Below are 20825 nucleotides of genomic sequence, written 5' to 3'. Positions count from 1 at the left end.
AGTCTTCGTTAAGTCAAATGCAGCCTCAAATTTGTCTTTGAACTGTGAGCTGCTGTGTAACAGAGTTGAGAAGCGTGATGTTTTGGCAATGCTGCGAGAGATGGCTTTAACTTCTTTCATGCCGTCATTCACAACTAACTGCAGGGAGTGAGCAAAACAAGAAAGACGCTCACCTGATGACCGGAGTAGCGCTGTGTCCTCCACAGAATTCATGTCCTCCCACAGGTGCTCATCATCTAGATTCTCCTCCTCACTCTCACTGTCATCTGACTGCTGTTGTGGCATCTGAACTTTAAAAGCACACTTCATATTGGCCGCATTGTCTGTGACAATATAACTTATCTTCTGACGGATACCATGTTCGTCGGTGATCTCCTCAAAGGCAGAAGAAATTCGCTCTCCACTATGTTTGCCTGTGAAATGTCTACAGTCCAGCAAGTAGGATTCAAGGGCATAGGATTCATTTGACTTGTTGCACACATGAGCAGTTACTCCGAGGAAGGAACGCAGTCTACGATCAGACCAGATATCAGTAGTTAAGGACACTGTTGAGCTTTTCTCCAGCTTCTCAAGAACAGTCTCCTTAACTTTCTTTACCAAAACTGGTATGTGTTTCTCAAAAATTGTTCTCCTAGAGATTGGTGTGTACTTGTTATCTACAATCTCAAGAAAGTTTTTAAAATGTTAATTTTCCACAAGGGACAGTGGCAGGCAACACCCAATTATCAAATTTTTGACAATGGCATCGCTGATGGCTTGCTGCCTTGGGGAATGGAGACTGTAGATCTGCACTTTCTGGGCAAAGGATGCCATAGTTGGCTGTGTAGCATCTGCCTGTTGTCCAGCCTTGTACTCCAGGAACCTGAAATTGAGTAGGAATTAAAATGATTTAAGTCCCACCAATACCAAGAGAGAATTCTCAGACGATTCAAACGTTACATCTCTAACAGGCATGTGCTTAGTGCAAACAAGCAACAAATTATAGAAGCCAGAGAGACATCATGCATCACTATATAGTCAATATATATTCACTTTTTTAAAATGAAATCAAATGTCACTTTAAATTACTGCTTTTAAACAAGCTTTTACATTTTTTAGCATTGCCCTTACTGAGTTTTTATTGTCTTAATATGTGCTTTTTAATGTTTTTTACAATATTTTTTATCAAACAAATTTGATTAACCATACTCATTCAGTGTTATTGACTTTGAATAGCTAGCACAGCATTAGCTTTCTGGCTCATTGTTGAGCCAAACGATAATTTCTGCAGCCGAAGCACCAACATGGAGGACGCTGTAGACTAGAAATATCTCCCGATGGTCTCATCTAAAGTTCAACCCATTTACTGCATTTACTGGTGTAGTGAACAACGTTTGCATTGCATAAGAACCTCCCAATTAACGCCTGGGGGCTCGACTAATTTCTGGTGCCTGGGGGCTCGACTAATACCTGGCGGGTTCATTGTTTGTTATTCTGTTATCTTGCTTTTGACAATGCTATGCAAGCTAATTTGGCTGTAATATACACTCGGTGCTCTGAAAGTTAGCAAAAAAACGATTGTGGGAAGAAAAGAGCTTATTTTGGCTCAATGTCTTAGGATGGGGTGTTGAAATTGTCAGATTTTAACTTTCCCAGTGTAGCTAATTTAATGGTTAATTTACCTGTCTTTATGCTTCCTCTCAATGTGCCGATAAAAGCTTGACATTGTCCTGGCAGTTTCTGTGAGTTGTGCACCACAGAATTTGCACACTGCAGTGTTTTCGCTTGCATGTCCTTTTACAGATAAAGTCCTTATGGTTTTGGAAACCAAACTTAATGATGGTTGAGTTTGCTGACATTTTTCATGGCGGGTCGTCTTGAGCCACTCTGTACAGGGGGCATGTCACTCCAGGTGTCACAAAGAGTGTGTGACACCGGGAAGGCAGCAGCTGCATTCTTCTTTTCTCTGTTATCACAGTGCTGGCCCGGTCTCGACCGGTCTTGATCAAAAATCCCGAGTTCGCCCAGTCCGAGACCGAGACAAGACCGAGTAAAAATGCCTTCGATTCCGAGACGAGACCGAGACCCTTAAAAAGTGGTCTCAAGACCGGTCTCGAGACCAAGACCGATCTCGAGTACTACAACACTAGTGTGGTGCAAGGCCATTTAGCACTTTGTATACAATTAACAGAATTTTAAAATCGAGTCTAGTTTTGACAGGGAGCCAATGCAGAGATCTAAGAACAGGTTTAATGTGTTCATACTTTTTAGTTCCAGTGAGAACACGTGCTGCTGCATTTTGAAAATAACTGTAGTTGGTGCACAACTGATTTTGGGAGGCCAGTGAATAGTCCATTACAGTAATCTAGTCTACTGCCCAATGACTGCTGGGATAGGCTCCAGCATTCCCTCGACCCTGACAGCAGGATAAGCGGTTTGGATAATGGATGGATGGATTAATTTCTCACAGTCTGATTTTGATAGAAAGCCCCTTAGTTTTGAAATGTTTTTTAAGATGGTAGAAGGCTGATCTTGTGAGATGGTTGATATGGCTCTTAAAATTTAGATCACTGTCTATGATTACACCAAGATTTCTAGCTTCACTTTTTCACTCCAGAGACAGAGAGCTGAGATGAGCTGTAATTCAGAGACAGAGAGCTGAGATGAGCTGTAATTCTCTGTCTCTGAGTATTTGCAACAAAAATAAGTATTTCTGTCTCGTCTTTGTTCAATTGTAAAAAGTTCTCTGGCGTCCATAGATTAATATCATCAATACATTGGGTTAGAGAATGTATGGGATCTAGGTCATCAGGAGATAAGGATATGTACAGTTGTGAATCATCTGCGTAATTATGGTAATTTCTTTTGTGTTTCTGTATAACATGTGCAAGTGGGAGCATAAAGAGATTAAATAATAATGGTCCAAGAATTTAACCTTGGGGTACCCCACACATTATACCCACTTTGTCCGAGGAAACGTCTCCAATAGACACAAAGAACTGCCTGTAGATATGTTCTAAACCAGTTGAGAACCGGGCCAGAGAGGCCGACCCATTTTTCTTATCGCTCTAGAAAAATATGTGATCAACCTTTTCAAAGGCAGCACTGACATCCAGGGGTCTGTCAGTGTTATGCGCTGAGATTTCCAGTATAACAAGTAGTTTGTGAGGGTCTCCGAAAGGTTTTCATCAGTGATTGGACTTTGAAGTAAAGGATCGGTGTAGGCTGACTGGATTGATTTGTTTTTTGTTCGTTTTAATTAGAATACCATTGTGTCATCTGAGAAGTCTGAAATGCAAGCATGGTGACGTGAATCAAAGTGAATGGCTCAGATGGTGAATTCAGTGCATCTGATGAAACCGGGGAAAAAAATCAAGCAAGAACATGGCTTCAAGAGTTCAAGCAACATGAGGAGTGCAATTTCCGGAGCAGATTGTGTGGATGTAGACTGTAAGTAGTAAGAGGAAGGTGGTGAGGAGTTTTAGATGGCTGTTGATGTATAAGTCCTTTGAGGAGTGAGGTTATCAGAGGATGGCTGGAGGTCATTCCCGGACTGCCGGTTATGAGTTTGGAGAAGAAGCTGATGGCACTAAGAAACTTCAATGGCATGTGTTTTAATAGCCATCAAGGAATGAGCATAGATAATGAAACAAGTCAAGGTGATGGGATCGAACGACGGGAAGGTTATGTTATACTGGTCATGAAAGTAATGGAAACTTTTCCAAGCTGTCCAGTAGGATGAAAGGGTTGAGGGTGGTAGTCTGTTGATGTTGGCATTCTGGGAGTCGACGATTAAGGGTAAAGGCAGGATTTATGAGTTGAATGTCAGTGCTAAATATGGAGGAACTGGTGTTGGGAGGGTATCTGCATGAGGGGCCAAGCTTCTCAACTTCTGAAACAAAAAAAAAAGAGTCATGGATGGCAGTGGAGTGACCGGGAACATGAGCTGCGTGGAGAACATATTGGCGTGTGATGGAGTGCCAAATTAAGCAGTGCATGAACGACATGATGGATGGGGAGTTGGAGCGTTATTTATGTCTACAACTGCGAAGTTGTCTGAGTATATAAGGATGGACTTTCGGAACCATTCATGGCCCCATGCAATAGCTGCGGCTATTATGGGGTAGATTTTGAAGAGAGCGCAGGAAACAACCAGGCATTTATTTGCGAGCTCTGGGGATCCTTCTGCTGTGAACCATCTTCAATTGTAGAAACCCCCAAAACTGGCAGGAGCAGCAGCATCACTGTACAGATGGATGCCATGTGGGCGAGTCAGTTGGTCATTGTAGAAGAAGGTGATTCTATTCGTATTGGCACGAAGGTTGAGCCACAGAGTTCAGGATATGGAAGTCAAGAGTGATGGGACAGAAGAAGTGATAGATAGCAAGTGAGAGATAAAGGCTGGCCCTTGGGGAATGATGCATAGGGTGAAGTTGAAGTGGCCTAGGAGGGAGAGAAGTTAGTGTTGTTGCAGCATGGAGCGAGGAGGAATTGGAGATCAGAAGGCTGATTTGGTTGAACTTTTCAACTGGGAGTGAAGCCTGACACAGGTGTCAAGAGTGACTCTGAGGACCTCAAGGGATGTGGATGGGCCCTCTGTTTTCTCTACAAGCAGTGGAACCCTGAGGTCAGAGAAAACTTAAGTAAGAGTGACCAGACCAGGAGCAGGTGGAAATGAGGGAGGGGAAATGATGAGGAATTCGTCCAAGAGATAAATGAGGAATGAAGTCGTATTGTTGTTAGACAGGATCGAGCAGAAGGCTTCTGACAGGGTGTCGAAGAGTTAAGGGTTGCTTGTAACCAAAAGTAAGCCTAACACCGAAGTAATATGCACCTCACCAGCGGATGCCGTAGAATTGCCAGAAGTCAGGGTGGGTAGGGAGAATTTTGAAAACACTGGTGATGTCTGCTTTTGATAACCACGACCCTTCCCCAGCGTGTTTGATGAGGGCAATGACATGGTTATTGGTTGGCATAGTGAAGGCGAAGTCTTCTCCCAGAATTGAAGAAGGACGGGAGATGGAAGAGTTAGAATGATGAAGGGGAGGATTAGTTGTAGACAAAGTGAAGTTAATGGTCTCCTGCTGAGCCAGAATGGGTTGAGAGGGAAGACTGCAGTTAAGTATGGAAGGAACTTGTTGTTGCAAGGGCTGTGGAGGAAAGCTGGTTGCCGGCATCCCAGTGCCAATGGCTCTAGTTGACAGGAGATGCAGGGACTGATGAAGCTGGGAGATGGAAGCCCCCACTATTAGGGCTGAACGATTTGGGAAAATAATCTGATTGCGATTTAGTATACAATTTTTTTTCAAACTTCCTTATCTTCTGTATTATTCATTAAACACAAACAATAAGTCATTTTCTAGTATGGCCAACACAATACTGGATACACTCAACAAATAAACTGCTTTCCTGTAGGCCAGGCCAAAGTGTTATGATGAAATGAGATGAATTGATGCATGAATTGATATGAATAACATCTTTATTTAACTATCCAGCCATTATCCAAGCCGCTTATCCTACTTAGGGTTGTGGGATGCCGGAGTCTATCCCACCAGTCATTGGGGGAGGCGGGGAGACACGCTGGACAGGCCGCCAGTCCATCACAGGGCCGACACAGTCACACTTAGGGACAATTTAGTATGGCCGATTCACCTGACCTACATGTCTTTGGACTGTGGGAGGAAACCGGAGCACCCAGAGGAAACCCATGCAGACACAGGGAGAACATGCAAACTCCATACTGAGGACACCCTGGGATGACCCCCAAGGTTGAACAATGCCAGGGTTCGAACCCAGGACCTTATTGCTGTGAGGCGACTGCGCTAACCACTGTGCCACTGTGCCGCCCTTTATTTAACTACTGAATTGTAAAAAGAAAAACTTTCAATCACAGAATATTGATTGATTTAACTTCAGCCCTTGTAAACAGGTACTATAATTATCATGAGTTAACTTTTTAATTAATCTTTAGGTGAAAATGTAAAAAAATTTGATTTAATAAAATCTGAAAGAAGATCAACAAACAACAGTCCTGGTGTGAACATTAATATGAAAAATAAATATGAATCTTATTGATCTCCAGTCAGTAACAGTAACAAATCACACAAACTAAAGTGTATAAACATAAAAAAGAACAAGTCTGTGGCTCGACCACTCTAAAAATATTTAGATAACTCAGTCGTTTTAATAAACATATGTAAACACGTGGATTGCACTTTTCAATAAAATCGAAAAAGAAAAAGAAACACTGAACATGAAAAAAATATTAATCTTACTGATCTCCAGTCAGTATATTGGGAGAAGGATGCTGAATATGGAGCTGCCAGGGAAGAGGAAAAGAGGAAGGCCAAAGAGGAGGTTTATGGATGTGGTGAGAGAGGACATGCAGGTGGCTGGTGTGACAAAGGAAGATGGAGAGGACAGGAAGAGATGGAAATGGTTGATCTGCTTTAAGCGACCCCTAACGGGAGCAGCCGAAAGTAGGAGTAGTAGTAATCTTAACTGAACTCCAGTCAGTAACAGTAACAAACCACACACAATGAAGTGCACAAAGGAGTATGGCTCTGGCAGCCACTACGTCATCCTACTGTATGGTTCTCAGTAACTCACAAGTTTTTTTGCCAGGAAAACCAGCATATCGACTTTTGTTGGTTTAAAGAACAAACAAGTACAAGTTACTGTATTCCCTCCAGTGCTAAACAGACGTTCTGAGGGGGAACTTGTGGCTGGTACACAAAGTTACTTGCTGACCAATTTGCTCAGTGATGGAAAGTTGATCTTGTGCAGCTTCCACCAGACCATGGGATCTTCTTCTCCATCAATGACAGGGATCATCAGGTCAGCCTCCACAACATCTTCAGGTTGCATAGGCAAAGCAGGAGATGCCACACTGGTCTTGAAAAAGCTGCCAAGAGACTTCTTTGACTTTTCGACAGAGGGCTTTGCACTTTGAGGCTTCGAAACGGTTTCAGTACGGGACCTCTTTTCCTGCCAGATTAAAAGAAATAACAGCCATAAGTTTTGCAGTGAGGGGGATATGTGTGTGTGTGTGTGTGTGTGTGTGTGTGTGTGTGTGTGTGTGTGTGTGTGTGTGTGTGTGAATAACATTGAATAACCTATTCAATGAAGAATAACCTATCATATTCAAGAACATTATTATTATTATTAGACTTTATCTTAACTTGGTTATATATACGTCTTGCTGACTGTTCCATTTCAGTCTTCGGTCGGGTCGTAATATTACAGATGTGGTCTGCGCTGATGTACTGTGTTTTGAACCTCTGGTCAGAAATGACCCGACTTCCAAAAGCTCCTGGGTGTCATGGTCGCTATACGTATGTCATTGAGGTATGCCAGGACCTTGGTTTTAATCGACCTAGACAGGTCAGTGTCCTCATCATCTTCAGCCAGGACTGATGTGGCCAGAAGATGGAGAACTAGCTTGAGCTAGGAAATGCTGACATACTCCTCTCAAGAAAGAGCATCAGTAAATTCCTGGAGAGGATGTAGCACTTTGTGAATGGACTCAAAAACATCAATATCCTGCCAGGTCGGGACAAGGGGGTGCGCATTTTGATCGCCTGACAATAGCTGGGATATAGCCTTGGTCTGTTCCAGCACCCTTGCAATCATCATTTCTTTGGATCTCCATCATGTTGGGCACTCAGTTATGAGACTGTGCTCAGGAAGATTGAGCTCCCTCTGTGCCTCAATCATTGCTGCTGCCTTCTTCCAACTGTGGGAGAAGTGCCCTCCCAGCTTCTCGCACAGCCCTGTTGCACTTGACACTGTGATCTTTCATTGCATTTTCTGAAAGAAATGAAAATTTTTTTAAATTAGTGTACTTTATATAATTTAAGTTGTGTGTTACTAGGCTATCACATATAACTAGGCAACAGGCATGGGCCCAAGTCCATGAATACTGGGATGGCATCTAGTGTTTTACTGGTGCCCCCGTCCATAGGGTTAGTGGCTGTGTCAGGAAGGGTCTCTAACGTAAAATTTGCCAAATCATTATGTGGATTGACAAGACCATACCGGGTTGGTCGAGGTTCCATATGGGCTCGACCAAGGCCCGGGTTAACAATGGTCGCCATTGGTGCTGTGCCCTCACAGGGTACTGATGGAAACTGTAAAATCCGCTGTAGTGGCCCCTGAGAAACCGGGAACAAGCCAAAAGAAGAAGTTAGTAGACTGTCACAAGCACGCACGCACACACACACACACACACACACACACACACACACACACACACACACACACACACAGTTACATTAGAAAACAAACCATCTTTCATTCAGCCATTCTGTTCTTAATCTTTCACATTCTCTTCTATCTCTGTGTGTGTGTCTCTGTTACACACACACACACACACCCACACATACACACAAATACTGAAAAAACTTACCAATGGCAAGATGTAATCGGTGGCCGAAACACTGGAGCCTGGTCCACTTGTTAAAGAGAGACTGACATGCCCTTTCTGAACACATTTTTTAACATTGGGAGTTTGAATCATAACCGAAAATAGGTGTGGTTTTATGAATTCAAAGCTATTGGCTACTCCATGTCAAACGTCACCGTACTACCGCTACCGCGCATACTGCTCATGTCCACCAACATGATAACTGACCGATAAACATCGATTAATATCACATGGATCCAGTTATCCACAGCTCTCATACGTAGTATAGAGGGCTGTGTAACCCTATATGCAAACTGACTGGTGTCTACGTATCCACCGGCACAGTTTGTCATTGGACACCATCTACAGTCAGTCACAGATCTCTCTCGAGTGGCCGCAGATGCGCTGTTTTGGCCAATGAATTTCTCCGTGGTCACATTCCAACTTGGAACATAGCCTATCAATAGGAATTTTCAGATTTTGATGTCAGTATCACTTTAAGCTGCACTGCCTTCACCATGTTTGATGCGTTGTCCATTGTTAGGCATACATGTTTTTCTTCATCAAGGTCCCAGCTGGCTAGCCCCTCTCTTAGGCCGGCTGCAATGTTCTCTCCAGTGTGGTCATCTGGTAAGTAAGCAGTCTGAAGACAGCAAGCTTTGAGGTCAAATTCTTCATTGATGAAATGCATGGTCAGACTCTGATAGGGTTCTGCTGTACGGTTTGACCACATTTCCTTGGTAGTAGCGAAAAACTCCGCTGTGACTCTCTGCCTGCATGTTTTATATAGCTCCGGTATGGCAACTTGGCTAAAATATGTGCGGGATGGCATGTTGTACCATTTATCAAGTGTCTGTACCAAAGCCGTAAACCTAGCCTTGGTCACCGTGTTGAGGGGCATCATATCTTTCCCTATGAACTCCGCTATCACCTGAGTAATTTTGCAGTGCCATTTTGAATCTTGTTCATATGGAGATATGCTCTCAAACATTTCAGTCAGTGATCCCTGCCCGATGGTATTCAGCCTGCTTAACACACCGGTAGTTGGGTTTTTAGCCATGCAATTGTCATACATGATCTTGTGATGCTTTATTAAATGCTGGAACAGGTTTGTAGTGTTGCCCCGTGTTGTAGCTACAGTAGCAAGACATGTTCTGCACAACACCTGACTCCGTGCAGCATCTTCTTTCCTAAATCCAAAATAGCTCCAGGTAACTGACGTACTGCTCCTCTTTGACACTAAAGTCTCCTCTTCAGTGTTCGGTTCTGCTGAGACCATGTTCACAAGATAGCAACATTACTGCTAGAATCAAAGCATAGCGTGGCAAGTTGTTTTCTTCATTTACTGCTCTCATTCGGTAGCGTGTGTGTACGTGAACCCCACATGACCAGGTGTTTCCGACCCGATCCGATTGGTTAGATTATGTAATATATAAAAAAAACACTTATTTGAATCGCAGCCTTTGCGATTTGAAAATTGTGTTCTATTCCATTGCGATTTCGGTTTGAATTTGATTAACTGTTCAGTCCTACCAGCTATAGCAAGCTGCTGTGATTGCTGGAAGTGAGCAGCAATGGGCACTGGCATCCTGATGCCAAATACCCCAGCTAAAGCCAGCTAGTGTGGTTGCTGGAAGTAGACAGCTGGGAGCGACGGCAAGCAGGTGCCAGAAGCCCCGACTCAAGCAGGCTGATGTGAGTGCTGATATGGCGCAACCTCCTTGGTACATGATGGGCCTGCCTTTTTTAATCTTGGGTCTTTTTTAAGCTTGGTCTGCTGCGTCCTGTGGGCCCAAGGATCACGGCCCTGCCTGGAGCTGTGCCCGAAGAGGTAACACTGAGGGCAGTCTGACAGGATACAGAAGCAGGGCGGGCTAAGTTAACTGCTAGCCCATGCAGACTGGCAGTTCCGAGAACACCGAAGGCAGTCTGGCAGCGGCCTCACCTAGCCTTCACTGGGTTTTTAGTGTCGTCATGTGGAGTGTGGGAAGGTGTGTCAAAGGTGTCTGGCTGGGAGAGCTGGCATTGGATCCGCTGAGGGAGCTTGGTCTGCTGCATCCTGTGGGCCTTAGGACCACGTCCCTGACTGGAGCTGTGACCGAAGAGGAAACACCGAGGGTGGTCTTGCCAGGACACAGCAGCGGGGCAGGCTAAGCTAACTGCTAGCTCATGCGGACCGGCAGTTCCGACAGTCATACTGGCTGGCGTTCATTCTCCTGGACATCCATCCATCCATTAGCTGAACCGCTTGTCCTGTTCTCAGGGTCGCGGGGAAGCTGGAGCCTATTCCAGCAGTCATTGGGCGGCAGGCGGGGAGACACCCTGGACAGGCCACCAAGCCATCACAGGGCCGACACACACACACACACACACACACACACACACACAAACATTGATAGACAGTGATTTTTTTATTTTTTTTTTTACTTAAGATATATGTTAGTTTGGATATATGTGTTCTTTTAGTTCTTGTAGTTTTTCGATGAGTGTGTTTTTTTTTGTTGTCTTTGTGTTATGCGCGTGGGAGGGAGTTCCCCCTCCCCCCCGAACAGGTGCCCCGACAGACCAGAGGAGGTGCTAGTGCACTAACCAGGACACACATTTGGCTTCCCACCCGCAGACATGGCCAATTGTGTCTGTAGGGACACCTGACCAAGCCGGAGGTAACATGGGGATTCTAACTGGGATCCCCGTGTTGGTAGGCAACGGAATAGACCACTATGCTACCTGGACACCCTTGTATTCTTTATTTTAAGTTAAGAAAATTCAAAGAGGATACTTTACAAAAAACTAAAACATAAACTAAAAACTTTTTCAAACTCTTGATGTTTTGAAAACCTTCTACATCACTGACCCATATATGTATTAGCAGTGTATACACGAGTGTGTGTATTTTTCAAAGTGAATTCCCTTGTAGTGAGATAAGACTGTTATGGTGGAGTGATGTCTTAGGAATGAACCAAGTCAGAGCACGCCTGCCCTAGAGAAGCACCTTTCTTTCTCAGTTGTCAGCTCCAGCTCACACAAACACACAAACTCTCAAATATGTTCCATGCCTTTATGCAAACAGTCAGTGTCCTCATTCTGCTACTATCTCACCCCTACATGTGACACCACTGTACTCCTCCCCCTTTGTACATGGCTAGTTATGAGTTATTTGTTATGCTAGGGCCTGCAGTGTTGCCTTGTTTCTCTGTTTTGCCCGGCTGTGTTCTCACCTTCCACCTTGTGCATACCTTGTCCCTCCTTCCTACACTCCTCCCGTGTAATTAGCACAGGCTTAGGACTCCTCTCGTCTTGAGACGATTGGGTGATTAGCATAACTAGTTTTTATAGAATGAAAACAATCAAAAAACCATCTCTTGGACAGAACTTTGGATGTGTAGCCCAGAAATGTGGTTGAATATTGTTATATTGAATATTGGTAAATGTGATAGTCTGAATGCGTTTCACATGACGCAATCTCAACTAACCATTTCACGGAATGGTGTTGGCAGATTTCGCAGTCAAAGGTCAATGCGGAGTTACATGATGATAAATTATTCAACGTGTCAAAGCATTGTAGCAACAATACAGCAGTGAGTCCAATGAAACGTGAACAACTGAGAGTAATACATCAGGGCCCTGCCTCATCAAGCAAGATTGATGAAGATAGCTGGATAACTGAGCTGAGTAAAGGCCTTTGCACACCAAGTCTGTATTTTTCATGTTTTTTTAATCCATCATCCGATAAAAATCGTTACGCACAGAAACCTTGCACACTGAGTCCGATGCGTGTTCTTCTTCTATTCAGCCCCTTCTACCTGAAGGGGCTGAGCCGTCCTCCCTCTCTGTCTCCACACTGTCGCTCTCCCGCTCTGTCTGTGTGCTGTCCTCATCCTCTATTTCATCCTCCTCCTCGTCCTCATCACCCAGCTGAGTATTACTATAGGACCTGTTGAAAGTAGTCTCTCTGAGTTATGAAATGATACAGTGCAGCCGTTAAATTGCACTCTGCTGTAAGCATCATCATTGCTGTTACCTTCTCTTTCAGGGAGGACATTGCTTCCAAATGTTTCCACGTCTTTTTCTTGCCGACTCCCTGTCCACTTCTGCCCTGCTGTTCTCTCTTTTTGCGGTCGTATGGGTCCCGCAGGTTACGCCACATTTTCTTCACTGCTTCAACTAACGTAATGTAAAACAAGGCAAATTAGCGTAAGTGCCTATAGCACAATCACTACTGTCTCATCTTTCCTACATCCTTTGTTTTGTGATCAGTACCTACCATCCCCGATTCCAAGCTGTTCTGCAGTCACCTGCCACGATCTGTCTTTCAATTCCGCATCTCCATATTCTTTGCTTTCTTTGTCATAAAGTGCTTTGTGCTGGGAGACGAAGTGAATACGTTTCGCAGATGCCTTTTTGGATGACGATGTTTGCATGTACGGTGGCTCTGAGTGGTCAAACAACTCTCTAAAGGCTTTTGACAGATGCGGGGGGGGAAAAGGCAGAAAATCGAACCTGTTCCGAAAACCTTAAATGACCGACAAAACTTTCGGAGTCGGTGTGTCGATGTGATTGACACAACGTGACATCATATTTATTTTTAGAAGTGCAACAGTTTCGGATTAAAAATACGGACTTGGTGTGCAAAGGCCTTAAAACCTGGTATCCCGCCGCTCTGGTGGCCGAGCGGAGTAAACCGCCGTTCTTGCAACCCGCTCGTCATGTGGCTGGGAGGTTCGTATCCCAGACTCGCCGTAACCGGTCACGGCCAGAGCGTCCACAGGGTAAGGCATTCATTAGGCCACCCTTGGCCGAGGGATAGTGGGTGTAGATCGGTGTAGTGTTCGGGGACTCGTCATTCTCCAGCGATCCCTCTGGCCCAGCCGGGTGCCTGCAGCCAAGCAACTGAACGCATTCTCCCTATCGTGGCCTGAAGGTGATGCAATCCATGCGAGGCTTCAGTGTGTAAAAGAACGAGAGCAGCCGACACGAGTTTGAAGGAAGCTGGTGTAACGATTATCTCCTTCCTGTGGAAACGTGAGCCAGGGGAGTTATTCGACAAAAGTTCCAGCCATATGCCATTGGGTTAATCGGGTGGGATAAGGGGAAGAGAAAAAAAACCTAGGAAGAAAAAAAAACCTGGTATCCCCTCAAATCAGGAACATGGTCTGAAGTAAAAAGAGCTGTTCCAGGTTTTGCCTAGTGCCGTTTTCTAGCTTACTCAATAATGTTGTTCAGTGAGACAGACCCCTGGTCTGTGGCATGTAAATCTTTCACCAGTGTATTGATGTTTCCTGTTATTCTTTTCTCTTCAGGTCATCAACCAGTCCAAAGCCAGGTTCAACCCCAGTATCAGCATGATCAAAAAGTGCATTGAAGTGCTCATCGACAAGCAGTACATCGAGAGAAGTCAGAGCTCGGCGGACGAGTACAGTTACGTTGCATAAACAGAAGAGTGGAACCAAGAGGAGCACCCACACACACCCGCCCATCTGAATGACCAGCAGACGCAGGTCTAAAACGTAAAAGGAAAAAAGTATAAAAAGAACAGGTTAAGACTCATTAATACATGACGTTTTGGACTGTCACTGCCTTGTGTGATCCTGTGGGGAGGACTGAAGCAGGACTGGTATCTCCATCTTGGATGTTAGACAGCCAACTGAAACCACCATGCGTGAGACCACCTTGCCCCTAAATCCCCCACCGTCTGATTTTATGCTGTTTACAACATCACCAGTGCCACGCACCTGTGCGTTAATGAAGAAAAAAAAAAAGCCTATAGCCCCCCGAGCAGAAAGCACTGATGAATACATTTAGTCGACCTAGCGGAAAACAGTAAATCAAAATAAATGGCGAAAGAGCTGTGACATTGGTGAAACTTTATCGGCAAAACAGATAAAAACATGCTTTCTTTTCTCATGTTTGCAGTTGTTTGTGTGTGTGTGTGTTTATTTTATTTTCTTTTTTTAAATGTACCGAAACTAGGAAAAACCTTGTAATAAAACTGGTATACTGACTATTGTAAAGAAAAAAAAAAGAGGTGACAAACATGATCCTGCTGCTTGTCAAATAAATAATTACAAAAAAAGTTGTCAGTGTTATCTGTGCTACTACTGTTCATGATAAGAGATACAGGTTTGATTATATCTCATACTTTTGTATTAGTGGTGCAGGTTAGCATTAAAAATTGTGCATTTTGTGATAAAAGCGTCAAACTTGTTACATATGTAGCTTAATATATTTAGAAGAAATCTGGATATGGAGTCACTGAAGATTAACCCCGTAGTGGCCATGGCAGGCATGGACGTTATTAGATTTGAAAAAACTAAGTTCCCAGTCCCTTTTGAGACATCATTCATCGATACACTATGTATAGACATCTATACCTAAAAACTCTTCTGTTGGGCAAGGTTTAGAACCAGTGATTGCAGGAAACAATACACAATTCAGTACTTCAACAGTGTTGATTGTTTTTTTATTTACAAAAGTACTGCTTATAAACTTAAGTTTTTTCAGCATGCATTGGTGACATCTGATATGTAAAATGGCATATCTCTGGTTCTGTTTGGACTTGAACAATAATACTGGTATCTCTGGAAAGGTAACATTCTCCACTGTCTTGTCATAATGGCTGATATGAAATTTAGGGAGGCTACAGCCCCGCAAAAAGCCATATAATAACGTCCATGGCTGCCATGGCCGCTACGGGGTTAATTTTCAGTGGCTCCATATCCAAACATCTTCTAAATATATTAAGCTGCTTATGTACCACGTTTGGTGCTTTTATCACAGAATACACAATCCTTATGAATATTGGAGCTAAGCTGCCCCACTGTGTATCACTAATACAGAGCGTTTTATCCAGGTTGTTTAAAGGACGTGACAGACTCTCAGGCTGCGTGAGTTTTTCAGTGGTAAAGGGGCTTTCAGTTGTGGCGTGATTATAGCTCAAGTTGCTCTCTCGCTCTCTCTCTCTCTCGCTTTCTCTCTCTCCCCATCTAATATCGCCTTTTAGTCAGTCCACACTCGTTCCATTTCTGCAGCATGTTATGCTTACAGAGCACCTTGTGATTCTTTTACTAAATTTTTGTAGAAAAAAAACAGCTTTGTGGAAAGCTTTATGCCCGTCTAATTTGCTCTGTATTGACCTGTTGGCTAAATGTAAATCCTACTTTCTGAATTGCCACTGAGGGCTCCACAAGAAGGCTGTTTGGGATTGAGCATTGCTGCTGTTTTCCTCCAGGGGGAGTGGTCACCTCTAAAGTGGGTGGCGGAGCTAAGACTTGGGTTGCCTTTTGCAAGTGTTTCAATCGCCTCAGGGCACCGGAGAAGTGCAGGAGGATCAAAGCTCTAACTATCTCCTGATGCCGCCAAAATTTGCAGAACAAAAGGTGATTAGAATCAGAATCATATTGCCAAGTACAATGACATACAAGGAATTTGTCTTGGCACGTTGGTGCAAGAGGGAAAAATAAAACAGTAAATAGTAAAGATAAAAGTTAAAAAGAATAAAAACAAAAACATGCGATGGCAGCATGTCAGGTTAGGGGGATATAACTGAACCGTCTAATAAATCAGTGATCCTGATGTGATTTGAACACAACCTTCCACACCATTGCGCCACAATAGCTGTTTGTGCTGAAATGTTCACACCACACAAAAAAAAGAAGAAAAAACCCCTATGATGAATACCGTAAATGTGGAATAATATTTTTTTGTTTTTTTTTTCTGCCGATGAGCAAAGCATAAATTAGACGGATATTGTTTAAGTCCTCTCATGTGTGTTCTACATGTCAGTTTGAAGTAAGTTACTCTTTCAGTGACGTCATGCTATTGACTTAAGTCCGATAGTTTCATATTGTATGATACTTTCCACAAGTAGTCCGTTTGTCAAGTTATCTACAGTAGCATGTCAGGTTTGGGAGATATAACTGATCGGCCAGTTAAATTGATGATCCTGACGTGATTTGAACACGCAACCTTCTGATCTGGAGTCAGACACGCTACCATTGCGCCACAGGATCTGTAAGTGTTAAAATGTTCCTGCCAAAAAACTCCTTATAATGGGTACGCTAACTATTGTGGGAAAAATACTTTTTAAAAAAAAACTATTATTATTAAATTGCACCTTAAAATCATATAGTCAGGGGTTAGAGTGCTTAAGGTTCAAAATGACAATAACGACAATAGACCAGCTTTGCTCCATTAACAGATAGGAGGTCCTGGCAAAGGTCAAGGAATGACATGCAGTGTGAAGAATTTAACATTTTACAAGCAATCCTAAAATTATAAGAAATTAATTTCTATCACAAGTCAGTCAACAGTAAACGTGATAAGTCAATGGTAAAATCAGAATTGAGTTGACATATAGTCTTTGTGTTAGGTTTGGGGGATATGTTTTACTTTAAATATTTCCTTGATGTAATGCAGTACAGTTTAAGGTTAGGCCAGCTTAAGGGCCTAATCAGATCATGTCTGGATAAGGTTATTTCATCTTCAATGCAGATGGTAATGTAGATCGAAGAATGCAATTTTGTCTTCCCTTTTGTAAGCTATAAAAACTTTTTTTCTTTCTGCAGATAAGCAAAGCATAAATTGGAAACACATGGTAATATTGTATAAGTCCTCTCATGTCAATCTGTAGTAAGTTACACTTTCAGTGATGTCATCTTATTGACTTTAGTCCGGTAGTTTCATATTGTATATTACTGCACACAAGTAGCCATGTATCCAGGTTTCTATAGCAGCATGTCAGGTTTGGGGGCTATAACTGATAGGCAAGCTTTTATGATCCTGACGTGATTTAAAAACTCAACAATCTGACCTGGAGTCGGACGTGCGACCGTTGCGCCACAGGATCTGTAGGTGTTGAAATGCACATACCAAAAAAATTCCCTATGATGAATACCCCAAATGTTGTGACATACTTTTTTTTTAACTGCCCCTTAAAATCATATAGTCAGGGGTGAGAATGGTTAAGGGCCAAAATGACAATTAAGACAATAGACCAACTCGTCTCCATCAACAGATAGGAGGTCCTGGCAAAAGTCAAAGAATGACATGCAGTGTGACTAATTTAACAATTTATAAGAATTTTACAATCTTAAAGTGATTTGAAATCAATTTCTATCAAATGTCAGCAAACAGCAAAAGTGATAAGTCAAGGGTACAATCAGAATTGAGTTGATGAAATATTTGTGTGAGGTTTTGGGGGTATCTTTCACGTCAAATATATCCTCAACGTACTGAAGTACAGTTTGAGGTTAGACTAGGTTAAGGCCCTGATCAGATCATGTTAGGTTAAGGTTAATTCATCTTGAATGCAGATAGTAAAGCAGATAGAAGAATGCAATTTAGTCTGCCCTTTCGTAAGTTTTTCCTTCTGCAGATGAGCAAAGCATAAATTGTACACACATGGTCAGGGTTATATTGTTTAAGTCCTCTCATATGTGTTCTAAATGTCAATTTGAAGTAAGTTACTCTTTTTGTGATGTCATGCTGTTGACTTTAGTCCAATAGTTTCATATTGTATGTTACTGTCCACAAGTAGTCAATTGTCCAGTTATCTGCAGTAGCATGCAAGGTTTGGGGGATACAGCTGATCCACCAGGTAAATTTATGATTCTGAAGTGACCATTAAAAGATAGGAGGTCCTGGCAAATGTCAAAAAATGACATTAAGTGTGAAGAATTTAAAAATTTATAAGAATTTTACAATCCTAAAATGATCTGGAACCAAATTATATCAAAGGTCATCTAATCGTAAAAGTTATAAATCAAGGTTAAAATTAGAATTGAGTTGTGCGAAATCTTGGTGTTAGGTTTTGGGGATATCTACCCCCCCCCCTTTTTTTCTCCCCAATTGTGCTTGGCCAATTACCCCACCCTTCCGAGCCGTCCCGGTCGCTGCTGCTCCACTCCCTCTGCCTCCGAGGAAGGCTGCAGACTACCACATGCTTCCTGTGATACATGTGGAGTCGCCTGCCGCTTCTTTTCACCTGACAGTGAGGAGTTTCGCCAGGGGGATGTAGCGCGTGAGAGGATCACGCTATTCCCTCCAGTTCGGTTTTGGGGATATCTTTAAGTTCAAATATTTCCTCGATGTAATGCTGTACAGTTTGAGGTTAGGCTAGCTTAAAGGCCTGATCAGATCATGTTTGGTTAAGGTTAATTCATCTTAAATGCAGATAGTAAAGCAGATAGAAGAATGTGATTTAGTCTGCCCTGTTATAGGCTATCTTAAGTTTTTCCTTTTGCAAAGGAGCAAAGACGCACATTGTGAGGGTAATAATAATCAAGTCCTCCCCTGTGCGTTCTACGTGTCAATTTGAAGTAAGTTACTGTCTCAGTGATGTCATGGTATTGACTTCAGTTCGATACTTTGATATTGTGTGTTACTGTCCACAAGCAGCCCGTTTATTCAGTTATTTACAGTAGCATGTCAGGTTTGGGGAATATGACTGATCGGCCAGCTAAATTGATGATCCTGACGTGATTTGAACACGCAACCTTCTGATCTGGAGTCAGACGCGCTACCGTTGCGCCACAAGATCTGTACGTGTTAAAATGTTCACACCAAAAAGTTCCAGTGATGCATACCTTCAATGTTGTGGAGTCAATAAGGTGTATCAAAATCAAATCAAATACATTTTTTAATGCCTCTAAAAATCATATAATCAGGAGTTAGAGTGCTTAAGGGCCAAAATGACAATTACGACAATAGACCAGCTCTTCTCTATTAAAAGATGGGAGGTCCTTGCAACTTCAAAGACATGTAGTGTGAAGAATTTAAAATTTTATGAGAATTTTGCAATCCTAAAATGATTTGAAATCAATTTATATCAAAGGTCAACTAACAGTAAAATTTACAAATCAAGGGTAAAATCAGAATTGAGCTAGCCAAATCTTAGTGTTAGCTATTTTTTATTTATTTTATTTTATTTATATTCTTTAAGCCTTCTCATGTAGTGTTCTGCATGTCAATTTGACGTAAGTTACTCTTTCAGTGATGTTACGCTATTGACTTTATTACGATAGTTTCATGTCGAATACTTCTGTTCGACCACAAGTTGTCCATGTATCCAGGTAACTATGTCATGTCAGGTTTGGGGGATATAAACGATCAGACAGCTAAATTAATGATCCTGACGTGATTTGAACACGCAACCTTCTGATCTGGAGTCAGACGCGCTACCGTTGCGCCACAGGATCTGTTGGTACTGAAATGCTCACACAAAATAAAAATTTCCTCTGATGAGTACCCCAAATGTGGAATAATACTTTTTTTTAACTGCCCCTTAAAATCATATAGTCAGAAGTGAGAGTGGTTAAGGGCCAAAATGACAATTAAGACGATAGACCAGCTTTTCTCCATTAACAGACAGGAGGTCAAAGAATTACATGCGGTGTGAAGAATCTAACATTTTATAAGAATTTTACAATCATAAAATGATTTGAAACCAATTTCTATCAATGGCCAGCTAACAGTAAAATTATATATCAAGAGTAAAATCAGAACTGAGTTGACCAAATCTTGGTGTTAGGTTTTGGGGATATCTTTGACTTCAAATATTTCCTCGATTATTAAGTATAATAGTTTAACAAACAGGTAAATACGGAGGTATACAACTGTCATACGGAGGAAACAAACAAACAAATTTGTACAGACAAGGGGAGTTCAAAGTCCACTCGTTGTACCTCCCCCTTTTCTCCCCATTTATACTTGGCCAATTACCCAACTCTTCACATCCGGCTTCCCACCCGCATACTGTGGGTGTCTGTAGAGACACCCGACCAAGCTGGAGTTTTTGTTTGGTATACATATCATCTCCCCAGCAGATGATATGCTTAAGACGAATATTGATCCTGCAAAGCCCTGTCCCATACATAAAAAGCCACACTCTCTGTACAAATGCCGTGTGTTTAGAGAGAAGTCCCTTGAAGATATGAAAACCCTTCTGAAACAAAAGGGCATCTGCTTTAAGTGTGTAGCATCGACAACACACCAAGCAAAAAACTGAAAAGAGTGTCAAATGCACTGAATGCAGTAGTGAACAACATCACTTAGCGCTATATCTAGGGCCTTCCACAGAGTCCACAAAGGCTCCCACTCCTCCAGAGGAGCACGGCAGGGAGGAGAAAAATTACACCCTTCCAGACTCAGTGTCATCCAGGTGTGCTGAGGTTTGTGGCAGAGATCTCTTTAGAAAATTCTGTTCTAAGATTTGCCTTGTCTAAATCTTTCCCAGTGGTCAGTGAGAGAAAGCAATCAAAGCCTATATGATTATTGATGACCAAAGCAACAGATCGCTGGTGAGGTCAGACATTTTTACCCATTTTGACATTAAAGGTGACAGTTCCCCCTACTCACTTAGAACTTGTGCTGACATAGTTGAGATGGCGGGGAGAAAAGTGTATGGCTTTAAGGTGGAATCCATGGATCGACAGGTCATTCTTCC

The 20825-nt window shown here is 42.6% G+C and overlaps 1 protein-coding gene and 3 non-coding genes across 6 annotated transcripts in view; 1 reads left to right on the top strand and 3 right to left on the bottom strand.

Moving 5' to 3' along the window:
* Positions 1 to 14435, top strand: part of cul2 (cullin 2) — a 57482-nt gene extending 43047 nt beyond the window's left edge. For all 3 annotated transcript variants that reach the window (XM_056299299.1, XM_056299296.1, XM_056299297.1), the window contains one exon: positions 13684 to 14435. In XM_056299299.1, the coding sequence (XP_056155274.1) occupies positions 13684 to 13815 (132 nt within the window). In that variant the 3' untranslated portion in view covers positions 13816 to 14435. The remainder of the gene's footprint in view (positions 1 to 13683) is intronic.
* A 1885-nt stretch (positions 14436 to 16320) lies between these two features.
* Positions 16321 to 16392, bottom strand: trnaw-cca (transfer RNA tryptophan (anticodon CCA)). The gene has a single exon. It is a non-coding gene; the product is annotated as a tRNA-Trp (tRNA).
* A 2456-nt stretch (positions 16393 to 18848) lies between these two features.
* On the bottom strand, positions 18849 to 18920 carry trnaw-cca (transfer RNA tryptophan (anticodon CCA)). Its single transcript has one exon. It is a non-coding gene; the product is annotated as a tRNA-Trp (tRNA).
* Positions 18921 to 19506: 586 nt separating this feature from the next.
* On the bottom strand, positions 19507 to 19578 carry trnaw-cca (transfer RNA tryptophan (anticodon CCA)). Its single transcript has one exon. It is a non-coding gene; the product is annotated as a tRNA-Trp (tRNA).
* Between the last annotated feature and the right edge of the window lie 1247 nt (positions 19579 to 20825).

Source organism: Lampris incognitus, chromosome 19 (genome assembly GCF_029633865.1).
Source record: "Lampris incognitus isolate fLamInc1 chromosome 19, fLamInc1.hap2, whole genome shotgun sequence".
NCBI classification, from domain to species: Eukaryota; Metazoa; Chordata; class Actinopteri; order Lampriformes; family Lampridae; genus Lampris; species Lampris incognitus.
Note: the sequence above shows the minus strand (reverse complement) of the source record. Positions and strands in the feature narration are given on the sequence as shown.